The 15402-nt window shown below is 40.1% G+C and overlaps 2 protein-coding genes across 9 annotated transcripts; both read left to right on the top strand.

Annotated features, from left to right (window-relative positions):
• Positions 1-138: 138 nt before the first annotated feature.
• On the top strand, positions 139-6342 carry LOC116316640 (centrosomal protein of 55 kDa-like). 8 transcript variants are annotated; one of them, XM_031735257.2, is made up of 10 exons: positions 139-354; positions 1092-1253; positions 1354-1473; positions 2899-2970; positions 3187-3337; positions 3570-3696; positions 4104-4290; positions 4371-4445; positions 4732-4854; positions 5632-6342. In XM_031735257.2, exons 2-10 carry the CDS (start codon positions 1101-1103, stop codon positions 5821-5823), a joined length of 1200 nt encoding a protein of 399 aa, XP_031591117.2. In that variant the 5' UTR covers positions 139-354; positions 1092-1100; the 3' UTR covers positions 5824-6342. The 8 variants fall into 8 exon arrangements, with proteins under 8 accessions (XP_031591117.2, XP_031591116.2, XP_031591115.2 ...); XM_031735256.2 differs by having other exon boundaries at positions 1354-1581; positions 4386-4445; XM_031735255.2 differs by having other exon boundaries at positions 1354-1581.
• Positions 6343-7349: 1007 nt separating this feature from the next.
• On the top strand, positions 7350-8988 carry LOC116316598 (free fatty acid receptor 4). The gene is made up of 3 exons (XM_031735193.2): positions 7350-7787; positions 7868-7999; positions 8626-8988. The coding sequence occupies exons 1-3, from the start codon at positions 7350-7352 to the stop codon at positions 8986-8988; spliced, it is 933 nt and encodes a 310-aa protein (XP_031591053.2).
• Positions 8989-15402: the final 6414 nt, after the last annotated feature.

Raw genomic sequence — 15402 nt, 5'->3', positions numbered from 1 at the left:
AGCCTGAAGCGGCTTTACTGTACGGAGCACCAAAAAGACACCCTCATCCTGTGCTGCAGCGCCACTCTGTGGTGATGCCTAAGTGCTGCCATCTTCCCCTGCAGTCAATTTTTTTAAATACTTGCTTAAAGTAACGCTTCTTCTATTAAGTAAAGCCACGCACTTTTATGTTAAAACTAAAAGTTAATAAGCTGCAAAAACATTCATATAGAAAGGCAATATTGTTATTATTTAACACCAGTTTTTTCCGCTGAGCTCCTCCTCTTCTCTGTTTTCACGCTGGTGGGCGATGAAGAAGTAAAGGGTTGGCTTATTCATTCCACTTCACAATTTGACAGTCACCACCATCTTTAGGTAACAAAATATAAACCCAGTAGGTGTTTCAGCAGATTTGGTAAAACAATACCTTGAGAAAATAAGATTTATTTTAAAATGAGCAGTCATATTTCAATACCGTTATAATAACGTTAGCTAAATGGTAACACTAGCTATTTAACATTGGCTATCTAGCTAAAGTAGCTTTAATTCTGTCAAACAAAAACCTTATAGATTATGGCGATTATAAGCGGGTTGTTTTGTTTTTTTTTACATGATTAATGATTACAGTAATGTTACTTTATAGATATGAAATACCAATATTCAGTATCCAATTTAACTCTTAAGTAAGAGCGATTTTGTTAGCATGTCAACTGTTAGCTTGTTAACTAGCGATAGACGCAAAAATATACTTTAACATGTAGGGGGTGTTAGCACTTTGCTCATGCCGAATTTATTTAATTCAATTTTTCTTACATGTAGTGGGGATGTAGGTGCGTTTCTAATAAAATTAGAGACACCTTTAAATAAAATAAAGAATAAGTAAATATATATATATATATATATATTTAAAAAAATACACTAAGTTTCAAAGTCAAAAGCAACTAGCTGCAATGCAATACATTACAAACAAATTATAAAATTACTGCTTAGAAAGCAAACTTTGGTGAAGTTGTCTTTGCTCATGAATATTAGGTACTGTAATCCTGCTCGTATTGTTGATGTTTTATATGTTATATTCTAAGAAGCATTGCTCCTGTGATACTTGTGAGCAGGTAACAGGGATGGCAGCATCTAAATACAAGCGCTCTCTCAAGAAAAAGCTCAACTCAGAGCTTGCCATGGTTGTCAGCAGCCTCAGGAAAGAGAACGCCTACCTGAAAAGGACCCTGGCTGAGCTGACCCATCAGCAGTCACAGCATAATAAGCTTGTGGAGGTAATCTGCTCACACTGCTTAGTCTAAGTACTTCTACTATTTTTTTGTATCAATACATCCTGCCAATATTTAAAAGATGTTTTGTTGTGTCTCCATGCAGAGATTCCTCTCTCTTGAAGCCATAAGGCTCGAGTGTACCCGGGAATTTAGGACGAAACATGAGAAAACTGCTTCACCCTCTGAGCAGCTGTGTAAAAAAGAAAAGAGACCAGTGGATGCAGTGAGTAGCATATCCCGTTACTCCAGAGAGATTGAGGAAATCGAGGAGAAGCTTGAGGTCATCTCAACAAGGTGTCAGTATGTGGAGAACAAAGTTACAGGGAAGCAGGTATAGCGGATTTTCAAATTAGAGATTATAATGTCGGAAGCGGTAAAAACAAACAGTTCTGTTTAACCCAGTACATCTTTTTCTTCAAAAAAGTGCATGTTAGGCATGCTTAATTGCTTGCCAAGTTTGTTGCCCTGCTGCTGCAGGGGACAGCTGGTGATGTCAATGCAAATAATTCCTTTGCCACAAGGGGTCACTGCTGAGCTTTCCAACACATCTCCCCTTAAACGTCAGTCATGACTTTTGTATTCATTTGGAAAGGCAGGCATCAATGTCTGTCTCTTCCTATGAAGCTTTGTATTTGGGAAGTTGTATTAGCTGAGTAAGTTTTATCTCAGACCTTTAGTTTAGCAGTCTGGATGCTCAACAGCTTCTCCTACCTCTATGAATGCTTCACTGCCATTAAAAAAATAAATCTTCAAATGTCCTCCTCCTTTATCCTGACAAAACTGAGTATCTTGTGTTTGCATGTCTGTCACTAAATTGTCCCCCTCGCCAACAACATCAAATCATCTTCTAAGCACCTTGGTATCATCCAGGGGGCCTGAAACATTTTTGCCCAACTGGTCAACACAATGATGCTTAGTGGGTCATACTCGCCAGCTTCTTATAGAGATGCCTGAGAGTAGGAATTCTGGGTCAGTGGAGCGTTGTTTATAGACCAGTGTGTCATTGAGACAGTTCCACTGCATGTCACTGGCTGGTGACTGTTGTGGACAGACGTGTCCACTGTAGGTGCAATGGGAGCGTTTACTGGTGGAAGAAAGCTGTCTGAAAATAGTGGAAGCAGAGTGGTTAGTACCATCGCCTTAGACTAAGAAGGTCCTGGATTTGAATCCAGTAGCTGGGCCTTGATTGGCTATTCTAAATTGACAATAGGTGTGAATGTGAGCATGAATGTTTGTCAGTCTCTCTGTTATAATCCAGCAAACAAGAAAAGGTCTCGTAAATGTTGAGCATTTTTAATTGCTTGTTAAATTTGCATCTGTGCTGCTACAGATGCAGCAGTCATGTGAATGTGATTATTTCCTTCACACTGCTCACACTACTCTTAGACTTTCCAACATCTGTTTAGCTAATTAAGCCCTTCTTGCCCCAGTTATATCACTAGATAGCAGCAGTTATTTTTCAGTCTCACTAGCATTAGGATGCTGAGAGCCATGATAGTCATCATAGTGATGTTATGGATCTTTTTTGAACTGTCCTGCCTGCCAGCTAACTTTTGCTTTTTATCGTAGCAACTAAGAGACTGTTAATATGAATTTCTCATTTTCAAATGTGCAGTATTATTTTGTGTCTTTCTGATCTCTCTGGTAGGACTCCACAGCTGATGAACAGGTTTCCACGAGTAATGAAGCTGTGGCAGAGGTCCAAATTCATCTCAGAGATGTAAGTGTTTTCTTGGCACAGCTGGAAAACACCCCCTGTGTTTTTCTATCCACTCCTAGTTCCCCTTAATCTTCTTTTAGTCCGTTTTTACTTACAAGTCAGGCTACAGTATACATGTCGTACTAAGTGTTTGTGCTTTGGAGACATCTTTCTGGCACAGATCTGTTTCTGTCTTTTCTTTTATGTGCTTGTCATTCTTTCATTCAATGCCCTGAGGCCTTGGAAAAAAACAAGCAGTGGCTGGAGTATGACCAGCAGAGAGAGGCCTATGTGAGGGCAATTCTGGCCAGAATGTTATGGCTGGAGAAGCAGCTGAATGAAGCCAATCAGGCCCGTTCACAGCAGCACAATGAGGACCATTCAGACGGTGAGCCAAGAGGATAGTGGGCAGCAGACACTCACCACTGGGGCGACAAGGGGCAGCGGTCTGTCACAACAAGTTTTAAGATATCATGATTGTCCAATAGTAGCCCACTGTAACAGAATGTGTCCTCATGTGCTTCATTTATTTTTTTAATACCACATGGCACACATCTGAGTAGACATCCTTTTGTTTCCCACTTCTGCTTTTAATTTTTGATTTCTTTTTTTTATTGTAGAGAAAGAGAAAATAAGCCAGATGCAGGAGCATTATGAAAGACTCCTCCAGAAAGCCAAGGATGAACTGGAGGTACTGAGGGAACGAGTTGAAGTGACCCACCAAAATCTGATGATCACCCAAAATTGGTATGTTTGAAAAATCGAGGCATAAAAAATAGATCAGTAATTGACAAAGTGTGGACTGCAGCCCTCTGGTGGACTGTAGCGGTATTGCAGGTGGGCTACCAGGCGTTACTTGTTACATTTTGAAAATATATTTTATAATTGTCAGTAGTTTTACTTATTCTATAATTCCAGTTAAACAATCCATTAAAAGTGGATTAACTTTAAGAACTACTTGACGAAAGCCATGCGATTTAAAACTGACAAATTCTTTATTTTCTGGCTTTTTTTGATACCAAAAACAAAAACAGACAGGTTATCTTTATACTTTAAAATGGTCAGCAGTCTGAAGTTTGAGAATGGCTGTAATGGATTATATGTTTCCATTTAAGTTGGTGGTTAGCTATTTGACAGGCAAAACTGATCTGTAGGTACAAGGAAAGAGAAAGGGAAGTGGAGGAGCTCGAACAGCAGCTGCAAGCTGAAAGGTTGAGCAGAAGCACACAGGAAGTGCAGAATTGCCCTGAGCATGAAGAGCAACAACAGAGAGATGAGAGCGAAGTCCTCCAGGGCGTGCTGGATGATGAGAGAAGAAGGTCGGAAAACGCTGAGCTGCAGGTAAAAAGTAAAAATCTTAATGTGCTCACATGAGGGAAGAAAGAGCCAATGAAATCACAGAAAAATTACTCTCCAATCAGGCGAATCTCTTTCAGAGGTTTATGTTAAATCGTCACCATGCAGACCAGGAAAAGATTGCAGACCTAGAGCGACAGGTATGACAGGCACATTTACTTTCTGTTTGTTTTCGCAGTTTCGTGTTGCTGATTTACCCATGGTTAATGATGGCCCAGATTAATGACAATGCACAGAGGATGACCAGTTTGTGTTTTTTAATAAGTCTTTTGGAGATTAAAAGCTTGACTCATGTAGGAATCAGAGCAGTATGCAAACACACTGTGCTCTGTTTTGTCTGTGCCTGCCTTCTAAAGCCACACATTATCTCTTTTATTATAGTGTTATTCATTCAGTTTATCGCAGTGACAATTTTTTACATTTTAGATCCAGATTTCTTCACAAGACCTTGAGGATGAGAGGCAGAATTGCTCTTATTTAAAGAAGCAAATGGTCAAAGTTCTGAAGGCATTGCAAAAAGGAAAAGGCCATGTGGCAAAGCAGTTAAAGGTTGGCGTCAGTATCTTATCAGAGGATGATGAGATTGATCTGTGATCAAACTTAAAGCTGCATTAATAGAGTTTTTACCCCTCAGCCTTTAATGGATAAAGAGTGCCCACCCCATCATGCATGGTGTGGACGCCAACGTTTCTGAACGTGATAACTCAAGAACAAGGCAACGCAGGATTTTGACATTTTTACCTTAGGTGCATCTACTAAATATTGTGGAGTGGAGTAAAAATCTCAGTAATCTCGACCTCAAGATCAGAGGTCAAGTTTTCTTAAAATCTTGTAATAACTTAAGAAGGTAATCACCTAGGAGTTTCAAATTGATACCATAGGTTTGTCTATTAGGAGGCTGAGGGGTAGCACTGGCAGCCGCCAGTATTTTGTTTTCTGTTTTTTTAACCAATTCAGTGTTGCAGGCAACACTAATTTTCATTAGGAGTTGTGTTTTTATTTGCCTTCTTCCATTGATAATTTTGTTCACCTGAGCACACCAGGTGTTTCCTCACTTTGTATGTCTGCTGCTGTAATTTCTTCCATTGATAATTTTCTGCATGAACAACAGTTAAAGCAGACAGATTCAAAACAAATTCAAGTTGTAAAATCAAGTGAAAGGCAGCACCTTTCATACTCAGCCTACTCTGTTATTGTAAAAAAAAATAGTTATTAGTGTAGTTTTAAAATTTACTTTGGAATAAATTTAGCAGTTTTCATTTTTTTGTTAGTTTTTTTTAATCCCAGGACTATAGTCTAACTGATGGATGATGTTGTTTATGTTAGAGAGAGGAGCCGGATCAGAGCTCAGGTGAAACGAACCCTCCCCTGTCCCAGTTCTCCAGACCCAGCCTGACGTCCTTGCCTCACAGCAACTTGATGAATGAAAGCTTCCTGGAGTGTCCCGTCTGCCAGGCCGAGTATCCAGTCAGTCACCACCGAGAACTGATGAACCATCTAGAAATCTGTCTAAACTGAGCCTGGAAGCTCTTTAATTCTGCATCTTCTTTAAGATGGATTGGTTGTTAAATTCAAGTTATTTTGATAAATTAAAGTGACAAGTTGCTTAAGCTGTGTTTGAAACGAATCCTCAAAGCTTTGATTAAACATAACAGCAAAGATTTCCCCAGAAATGTAACTGAGCTTGGACCAATCTCTGCTTCATCCAGCACAGCCAAGCAGCTGCAGCTGCTTATAGCTCTTGGCAGCATACTGTTGCAGCCGCTTGAAATCTGTAATTAGCAATAAATGCACTATGTAAAGGGCTACATCTCGCCTTCATTCTATAGTATTTACAGATTGTCTCCCTAAACTGGCCTTGTATCATCTGGACTGGACTAGCACACCAGCTGTGCTGGATGTGGAGGGATTGCAGGGGAATAACACCTTGCATGTTTTTGTACAAAATAAACAACTATTAGATGGAAAATTGTTCGAAGTTTGGTTTAAATACTCTGTAGAGACTGTGCTCCATGTAATAAATCTACTGATATTGATCTTTTTTTGATACACGCAAATTATTTTTGGTTTCAACTGATATATACAAATATACAAGCAACTATTTGATGTTTTGAGTGTTGCTGCTTTTTAGCAGGAAGTGTTTTAGCAAATGTCAGTGGTAGGTTTATTTCTATGGCACATTTTATTACATGTAAACTCTATGTGCTTATCCCAGAAGGCAGTGAAAAGAGCAAAATAAAATCAATTTAGAAAGAAATATTTCCAAAGTGCAGCACTTAACAAATTTCTCAGACCACTTGTCATTAAAAACAAGAAAACACACATATTTTAGAAATTTGTCAAAAAATATTTTAAAGCTAAAAAAGATATGTTGTTATTTATTAGGTAAACAACAAACCAAATTCGTGTTTTTATGTCCAAATTTGAGTAAGCAGATCATCACGTCATCACTTAAAGACCGGATAGGAATGAATGTCTCTACTGAGAAAGTCTGCACTACCTCATACATTATCCTGGAGTAAGTGAAAGTGGCGTGTAGTAAGATCAGAACAGATCGTTTATGACTGAAGGTATTCCTGAGCATCTCCTGCTGATTGTACTACAGATACTGAATCAAAACACATTAAAAAAAACAACCTCAAATTATCTTTAATGTGTTGAAGGTCGAAATCTCTGAGGAGGTGAGCCAATGTGTATATTAATTTTGAAAAAGTGCAGAAAGAGTTTTGCAAGATAAAGTTACAGCAGAGAATTGGTTGAAAATGCAAATGCAAAGACTTCCTTTTAAGCATTGCAGAGCAAACGGCATCAGAAAGTCTAGTCTCCACCCACCCTTTCTCCTCCCTTTTACTACTTATCAGCATCTGTCGACATTCATTTTTCTGTTTGTCTGCAGGAGTGAGCAGTGTGTGCATTTCACATTTAGTACCTTTTCAGCCTGCATGGATACAGACCTTCACATTCATTCCCTTCACTTGAGAAACTTGACTTATTTTTCTTTCTTCTCTGAGCTGCACCACTCAAATCAGGTTGCTACCACTATAATGGAGACCGCAACTATCAGTGCAGTCTTTCTGGTCTCTGTAGCTGCAAATGCAGGAGCTGCTGTCCTGGTAACCTGTGAACGCAGGCTGCTGGCCAATAAGACCATCCTGACTCTCAACTTGTTCGTGGCTGATCTGCTGTTCGTCAGCATGATCCCGCTGATTGTGACAGTGCGTTGGACCGTGTCCTGGGAGCTGGGATATGCAGCCTGCCACACATTGCTCTATGTCATCTGTATGAGTGGTTGTGTCGCCATCACAACCTTGGCCTCGATCAGTGTGGAGAGAGTCCAGGCTATTCTCCGGCTGCAGACTGTGCCAAGTCTGGCTCCCAGGATGGTGACTGTGACCCTCGTCTTCATCTGGGCTTTCTCTGCACTCACCTCCCTCCCCCTCAGTCTGTTCTTCACTGTGATGGAAGTGGATTTCCCAAAGCTGGTATGGATGAATTTAAAAAAGAGGAAATATTTCTACAATAAAGCCATGCCTATGTTTGTGTTTTAATATTTTCTCCGCAGGAACACGGTCACATCTGTACTCTCAAGTGGCCTGACCCAGCAGGGGAGATTGTGTGGAACGTAGTCTTCACTGCCCTGTGCTTCCTTTTCCCAGGACTCATCATTGTGGTTAGTTACAGCAAAATATTGCAGGTGGGTTAATGCTGTCTTTGCTAAAGATGGCAGGCAGTGAGGAGAAAGATCAGTTGTCTGTTTTTATGCTTCTAACGCAAATTGTAAAAATCCAGCTCTGAATTTACTATTTTCTCAATTTACAGGTTTCTTACAGGAAGACATAGAAATATACATGAGTTAGCTTAATTTTTAAACTAAAAATGGTTTTTGGCCACTTCAATTTCTTTTTCCAGCTGTTATTATACTTATATTATTAATTTAATAAGCATTCTTCCTTGAATTAATGCATGGATATCCTGATTTCTTAGACATTTCTCTGTCACCATGGGGAAAAAAATGTGCGCTCACTAATTATTACCCTTGTGTGTACGTTCAGTACTCTCCACTATCAACTGTAAACACTAAACTGGGCAACCAGTTCTGCCAATGTGTCCATGAGTGTTACACCGAGAACAGAAGAACATGGTGACCAGCTGCAAATTGATTTTAGCGCTCAGTAGACTTTATGGATGAGACAAATAAAACTGTTTCCATGCTCCATGTGTAAATCCATATGCAGATCAATCAGGGTGTGTAAATGGTTTCATCATGTCTCTGTAACCACAGGTGTTGGCATTGTATCAAATATTGTATTTCTGTTCCAGATTGCTAAAAATAGCAGATTAAGGCTCCGACCCAGAGACTGTCAGCACCCCAATGGAGACTCTCCTCACTATTACGTCTCCCGCCAGGATATGAAGCTCTTCCGTACTATGCTGGTCTTGGTGCTTTCTTTCTTAGTCATGTGGAGCCCTATTTTCATTATCACCTTCGTCATACTGGCCCACAACATACAGGGTCACATATATGTCTCTTCCACCATGTTCTTCTGGGTGGTGACGTTCACTCTGGCAAATTCAGCGCTCAATCCCATCCTCTACTCAGTCTGCCAGTTCAAGAACAGCTGGCGCAAGCGCTGCTGTGGCTCAGTTGTGTTTCCAGTGAGAAAAAGGGCCACCAGTGGGTGAACACTGGGAATATATCCATAATCATGTCAAACAGAGCAGGGATCTCAAACTCATTTTACATTGCGGGGCCACATACAGCCCACTTTCATCTTTAGTGGGCCACACCAGTGAAACTCCTCTTTCTCTCTGTGTAAAGAAGTCTAAATACACATTTGAGATATCTTAATATAAGAAAAAGAAGTTCAATTTCAACCGTATGTCTTATTTTCCTACATGACTAAGAAATGCTGCTGTATTAAATTGAAGGAATCTGTCAGCATGACTCTGGTCATGGTAAGAAATTCTAAGAAATAAATGTAAAAAAATTACAGAAAACGTTCTAGTAGCTTGTCAGATTGTCTTGTAAATATAAAACAGAACATGTTTTTTTCTATAGTAGTGAAAAAACAGGGATTTTCTCGGTTCCAAAATTGTTCATATATTTGTTCATTACTTTACTGTAGTATGAACGGCTGTGGTGGAGGTCTTTTTCATTAGGCTATAAAGCTTGATAACACAGTTCACATTTTTTAAAGCCTCGCAGTGGGCCAGATTAGAGTCTTTGCCAGGCTGAATTTGGACGCCAGACATTAAGTTTGACATCCCTGAAATAGTGCAAATGGTGGCTTTTGATGTACAACATACCGTGCACGTCACATATAAGACAAAGAGTGTGAATGCAACACCTACAGGATTCCGCATTACTGTCAAAAGCAGTGTTTCCAAAAGGTTCTTGAGGGCTAAAGAAGGAAAACTGTGAAAACTGAAAATGTTATTTTGAAAACATCTTTTGTGTTTTTGTATTTTTCGGTCTACAAACATGTATCTTACAAAAATACATGCAGGGGTCATTATTAACTTTATAACAATATTATTGCAGCTATCTATCTATCTATCTATTATTATTATCTTTATATCTACATCTATCTATTATCTATATCTATCTAATATCTATCTATCTATCTATCTATGTATGTGGGGATTTTTTTTGTCTTGTTTGAATTGAATTTTGTCTCTCAGACCCAGATCATGTTAACAAAGGTCTGTTTGTCTCCCTACAAGAGTTTTCTGACTCCACTCTGCAGGTCTTGAGGTGCCACTCAAGAACGTGGTCACACACTGGACTTGGTTTTATCACATGGTTTATCTGTCCGTAATGTCCCCGTCGAGGATGCGGTGTTCTCTGACCATATGCCTATTTTATGTGACATTGTTCTTTTTAACCCTGTTGTTAAACAGGCTGTACCTGCTCGATGTTATCGTGCTTTTGGCTCAGATACTGCCGAGCGGTTTTCCATGTTGTTTGACCAACTTATTTCTTACCCTCCTGAGTTTTCCACCTCAGATGGATTAGTTTCTTATTTGGATTCTGCTTGTAAATCTGTCCTCGACGTTGTCGCTCCTTTAAGATTCAGACAGTGTAAGCCAGAGGCTAGTCCTTGGCTAACTGATTTTACCAGAGCCGCTAGAAAAGAATGTAGAAGATGTGAAAGACGGTGGAAAAAAGATAGGCTGTATGTCTCTCTGGAAGCTCTGAAGACTAGCTGGAAAGTCTATCAGAGAGCAGTAAAGGCTGCCAAGCACTCCTATTTTTCCCAACTTATTGCTGCCAGCTCGCATAACCCTCGTGTTCTATATAACACTATAAATTCTGTACTTAATACAGAAGGCTATGTTCTTTTGCACTCTTCTGCAGTTATGTGCAATAAGTTTCTTAATTATTTTGTGGACAAGGTTGCTAGTTTGAGACCTCCGACTCTATCTATTGCTGACCCAGCCACGCATGGTTTTTGTTCAAGTTTGTTCTCTGCTTTTCTACCAATTGTTTTATCTGATTTAGAGAAACTTGTGTTGAATGCTAAACCGTGTGGCTCTCCAAATGACATTGTTCCTCCCCGTTTTCTCAAAAAGGTATTTCCTACCATCAGACCACACATTCTGAACATTATTAATACTAGTCTTTTGTCTGGTCAAGTACCTAGGGAGTTTAAGCATGCAGTCATACATCCTTTACTTAAGAAACCAGGCTTAGACAGTTCAGTCATATCAGATTTTAGACCCATCTCTAAGCTTCCCTTTCTTAATAAGATTCTGGAAAGGATTGGTTATACTCAGTTGATGGACTACTTGAATGACTCTCAATTGTCGGAAATCTTTCAGTCTGGCTTTAAGCCATTTCACAGTACGGAGACAGCCCTCGTAAAAGTTATGAATGACATTCTGATAGCGACAGACCGTAGTAAATATGCAGTGCTGGTCTTGTTGGGCATGACCGCTGCATTCGACACAGTGGATCACGATTTGCTGATCTCCCGCTTACAGCACTGTGTGGGAATTTCTGGTTCGGCACTTTTGTGGTTAAAGTCCTATCTCTCAAATAGGACCTTTTGTGTTAAGTTGGGGTCGGCTTCATCCTCTGTGGCCCCTCTGCTTTGGGGTGTGCCACAGGGATCTATTCTTGGGCCATTATTGTTTTCACTGTACCTTTTGCCTCTTGGCGCGATTTTCCGGAAACATAAAGTGTCATTCCATCTATATGCAGATGACTGCCAGCTTTATTTACCTTTTAGTCATTCTGATAGTCTCCCAAGTCGACCTTTGCTTGACTGCCTTAGTGATGTTAAAGCATGGATGGCAAAAAACTTTTTAAATTTTAATGATCGGAAGATAGAAACGATCTTATTTGGCCCAAATTGTTTTTCTCACGCTCCAGATGTTGATCTTGCGGCTTTAACTTCCCAACTAAAGAGTTCGATCACAAATCTCAGAGTAAAAACTGATTCTGCACTTACCTTTGATGACCATGTAAATGGGGTGGTAAAATCAGCATTCTATCACCTCAGACGTTTAACGAAGGTTAAGCCCTTTCTTTCCAAGCGTGACTTGGAAGCGTCACTTTGTGACTTGGAAAGTGTTATTCATGCCTTTATTACTTCACGTTTAGATTATTGCAATTCTCTTTTAATAGGAGTTGGGCACGATTTTTAACTGGCAGAAGGAAATTTGACCACATCACTCCAATTTTGGCCTCTCTACATTGGCTTCCAGTTGAATTTAGGATCTGTTTTAAAGTCCTTTTATTGGTTTTTAAATCTCTAAATGGTCTGGCACCTGTTTATTTGTCTGACTTGTTGAAGCCCCATGTCCCCATTCGCTCCCTTCGGTCAGCTGAGCAATTGTTTCAGCCAAAGTCATGGCTGAAACTTAGAGGAGACTGAGCATTCTCTGTTGCTGCGCCGATGCTTTGGAATAACCTTCCTCTCCATATTAGACAGGCTACATCAGTGCCAGTTTTTAAGTCCTTATTAAAAACCTATTTTAATTCCCTGGCTTTTAACTCTGTGGGTAACTGACATTTTTATTAATTTTATTGCTATGTCTGGTTTGTGCTGTCTTATTACTATATTTATATTTGTATTGTACAGCACTTTGGTCTACCAGGTGTGTTTTTAAAGTGCTATATAAATAAATGATGATGATGATGATGATGATGATGATGATGATGATGATGAAAATCCCATTTTATCCTGTCAGTGACTAAGTGTAGTACTCAGAGTCCTGGGCAGTCTCACTAATACGGTCATTTTTTTCTATGGAAGTGCCTGTGCATGAATTAGGAAACAAACCCACTGTTATGATCCTGGGTCATTTGACCCAGCAGTTTGAGTTTTCCTGTATTTTTGTCATTTTGTATTATGTTTTATGTTTAAGTCGTCTTTGGTAGTCTTAAGTTGATTTTATAGTACCTAGGTTATTCTTTTTAGTTTTTTGATTATTAGATTCCCTCTTGTAACTTTGCCCTCTGTCTCGCCCTCTGTGTGGCTGTGATTATCTTGGTTGTGAGTGCGTGTCTTGCTTCCCTCGTGTTTTAATATGGTTCTCCCTGCCTATCATGTTATCCATGTTTCAAGGGTCATGTCTCTGTGTGTCTGTCTGAGCCTCTGTGCGTGTGTTCCCGTTACTCCTATGTTTTGCTTTGCTTCTCTTACTTTGAAGGTACCTTGTCTCATGTGTTATGTTTAGCTTTATGTCCTCTGTCTTGTGTGTTATTTGCCCCAGCTGTCTTCCCCATGAGTTTCCTGTTCCCTCGTCATTCCCTGTGTATTTAAGCCTTTTGTTGTCTTCTGTAAAGCGTCACAATCTCTCTCATACACACCTGTGTGTTCTGGTCATAGTTTTTTCCAGTTTGGTTTTGTGCCAGCAATAAAGCTGAGTTTTTTTAGTTTAAGTTTCGCATCCTGGAGTCTGCATTTGGGTCCTCCCTTCCTGCCTGCCACACACAGATCATGACACCCACAGTACAGCTGTATTGAAGCTCACCTTGATTGTTTTTTTTAAAAACAGACATGTTTCTATAGTGTGAATCACTGCATGGGATAAAGCTAAGTGGAAAACTGTACCATGGAACAACTTTTAAAGATCAGATCTTTTTTTTTTCTTTTTTTTTAACCTGTCCCGTTTGGTTCTTTTGCCATCAGAATTATTGTCTAAAGGCGAAGAAAGATGCCCAGCAGATTTACTTTACCAGATGGACCATCCCAGCCTTGCCATAATGGTCCATTTGATTCACCTTTTATTGTTTAATTTATTTTCACTTGCTGAATACGGGACAGACTTGACTGGGGGAAGGAAAGGGAGAAAGAAAGAGGGAAAGAAAAACAGCGGGGAAGAGGGACGGGGAAAAAGGGCAAAAACCAAAACCAACAGAATAAGCAGACAAAAAAATACATATATCGATCACCTGGATCACCTGTTGAGAAAGAAAAAAGAAAGCAAGCAGAAGAAAACGAGAGTAATAAACAACATCACAATGATCTATGGGAATATGACAGTAAATACTAAATATTAAACATTATTGTGCAGCACGTAAGATCGACAGCGCACAGTGTGCTTTGAGGTAAGAGCCAAAAAGGGTGTAGTTTGTGTGTGATCACCTGTGTGTACACCTGTGAGCATGGACGCGCTTGTTTTCCTTCATGTAATGATCTGCTAGAGGGTGTGGGGGGCCACTGCCCCGTCCTCCAGGGCATGACGCAGGTATGGAGGAGATCAAAACTCCAGACGTCCAGAGGCCCCCAGAACACGAGACCAAGGAAGACCAACAGAGGGGCAGCTGCGTCACTATCCCAGAAGGAGCTGAGGAGAGTCCCAGATGAGGGGTCACTCAGCAGCCACGGAGCAGAAGCCAGGGAGGTTGCAGTGACGTGCCCATGAGCTCCGCCGGCAGCCAGCTGTGCCTGAGTGACCGAGCCCCGGGCCGAGAGGCCGAGGGCACCCCGCCTCCGAAGTGGCCCGAGCGAGCCGGAGATCAGATCTGATCTGATCCTCTAGGCTAAAGAGGACAGAGGTATTTGACACAGTTCAAAAACTCAGCCTCTCTGATGGAATGGGAGTGCACTGATGCTCATAACATTTATAACATGGATATCTTTGAAGGCAACAGTAATGCTGGATAAAACAGATTTTGGATAAAGATGGTGCATTTAAGATGTCTCTAGGGTTTCATGTTTTTCTGTTTTGGCTTCTTTTATTTGAGGCTGAGTATGTTTGGTGTTTATCTCTGTTTTAATGTTTTGTTTGTTGTAATTTCAGGTTTCTGATTTAATTTCTTTATTATTCTAGTATATTATGAGTCTTGTTTCAAGTGTTCCTGAAGTAAGACTCCTGAATTTCCAGTTTTCTTCTTCTTGTGAGAACTTTTAGTTTCATGATACTGAATCTCTTGCTGTCTTTGCATTAGTTTCACTTCATTCCTTTCAATTTTTTCTGTCTTTATAGCACTGTCTTTCGACATTCCCCCCAAAAAGTTCATATATGTTTACGTTCATGCATGTTCCTTCATGTTTCAGTGACTCCTTATTTCAGTTATGGTTGCTGTTCATTTCCTGTTTCATTCTGATTGTTTTCTCTTGTGTCTTTGTTTTGTTTCCTGTCTGATTGTCTTGATCACTTTCACCCGTGTTTCAGTCCTCTCCTGTTTTCGGTGTCCCGATCAGTCCTATTGGGAAATGCAGTCCTGCTCTCCCCGTTATTGTTTTTGTTGTGTCATCTGTTATGCTCCTGATGGAGCCAGACAGATGTGAACACTGCTACTTTAAGCAGCCACATCCAGGTCAAAGCATCTGTACAGTTATGGTGCTGTTTCACTGCATTTCTGACTTTTTTATGTTGTCTCGAAGGTTGTAGCAGCATCATAACCCTTTAGCTGTTTCCCAAATGATTGATTCACTTGTTCTGTCTGAAAGACTGGAACTTTTCTTTGAACTGCACAGTATGAAATCAATTCTTTTAAACTTTAATGACCATCTTTTACACCACATGCCCTTCCTGATGCAACCACAAAAGAATTTGTGCCTCCTTCCCAGGATTAAACTGAGGAATCTTTCTCTTGTTAGACAAATGTTTAAACCATTACACACATATTTCAAGTAGTGG

Source organism: Oreochromis aureus, linkage group 13 (assembly GCF_013358895.1).
Source record: "Oreochromis aureus strain Israel breed Guangdong linkage group 13, ZZ_aureus, whole genome shotgun sequence".
NCBI lineage: Eukaryota > Metazoa > Chordata > Actinopteri > Cichliformes > Cichlidae > Oreochromis > Oreochromis aureus.
This window is presented reverse-complemented; position numbering and strand designations above follow the sequence as displayed.

Excerpts from the sequence above, each read along its gene's own strand:
- LOC116316598 (XM_031735193.2), top strand. The coding sequence starts at position 7,350 with ATGGAGACCGCAACTATCAGTGCAGTCTTTCTGGTCTCTGTAGCTGCA. Across the intron at positions 7,788-7,867 it reads AAGTGGATTTCCCAAAGCTG|GAACACGGTCACATCTGTAC; the intron begins GTATGGATGAAT and ends TTTTCTCCGCAG. Across the intron at positions 8,000-8,625 it reads GTTACAGCAAAATATTGCAG|ATTGCTAAAAATAGCAGATT; the intron begins GTGGGTTAATGC and ends TTTCTGTTCCAG.
- LOC116316640 (XM_031735255.2), top strand. The coding sequence starts at position 1,101 with ATGGCAGCATCTAAATACAAGCGCTCTCTCAAGAAAAAGCTCAACTCA. Across the intron at positions 1,254-1,353 it reads AGCATAATAAGCTTGTGGAG|AGATTCCTCTCTCTTGAAGC; the intron begins GTAATCTGCTCA and ends GTCTCCATGCAG. Across the intron at positions 4,291-4,370 it reads CGGAAAACGCTGAGCTGCAG|GCGAATCTCTTTCAGAGGTT; the intron begins GTAAAAAGTAAA and ends CTCTCCAATCAG.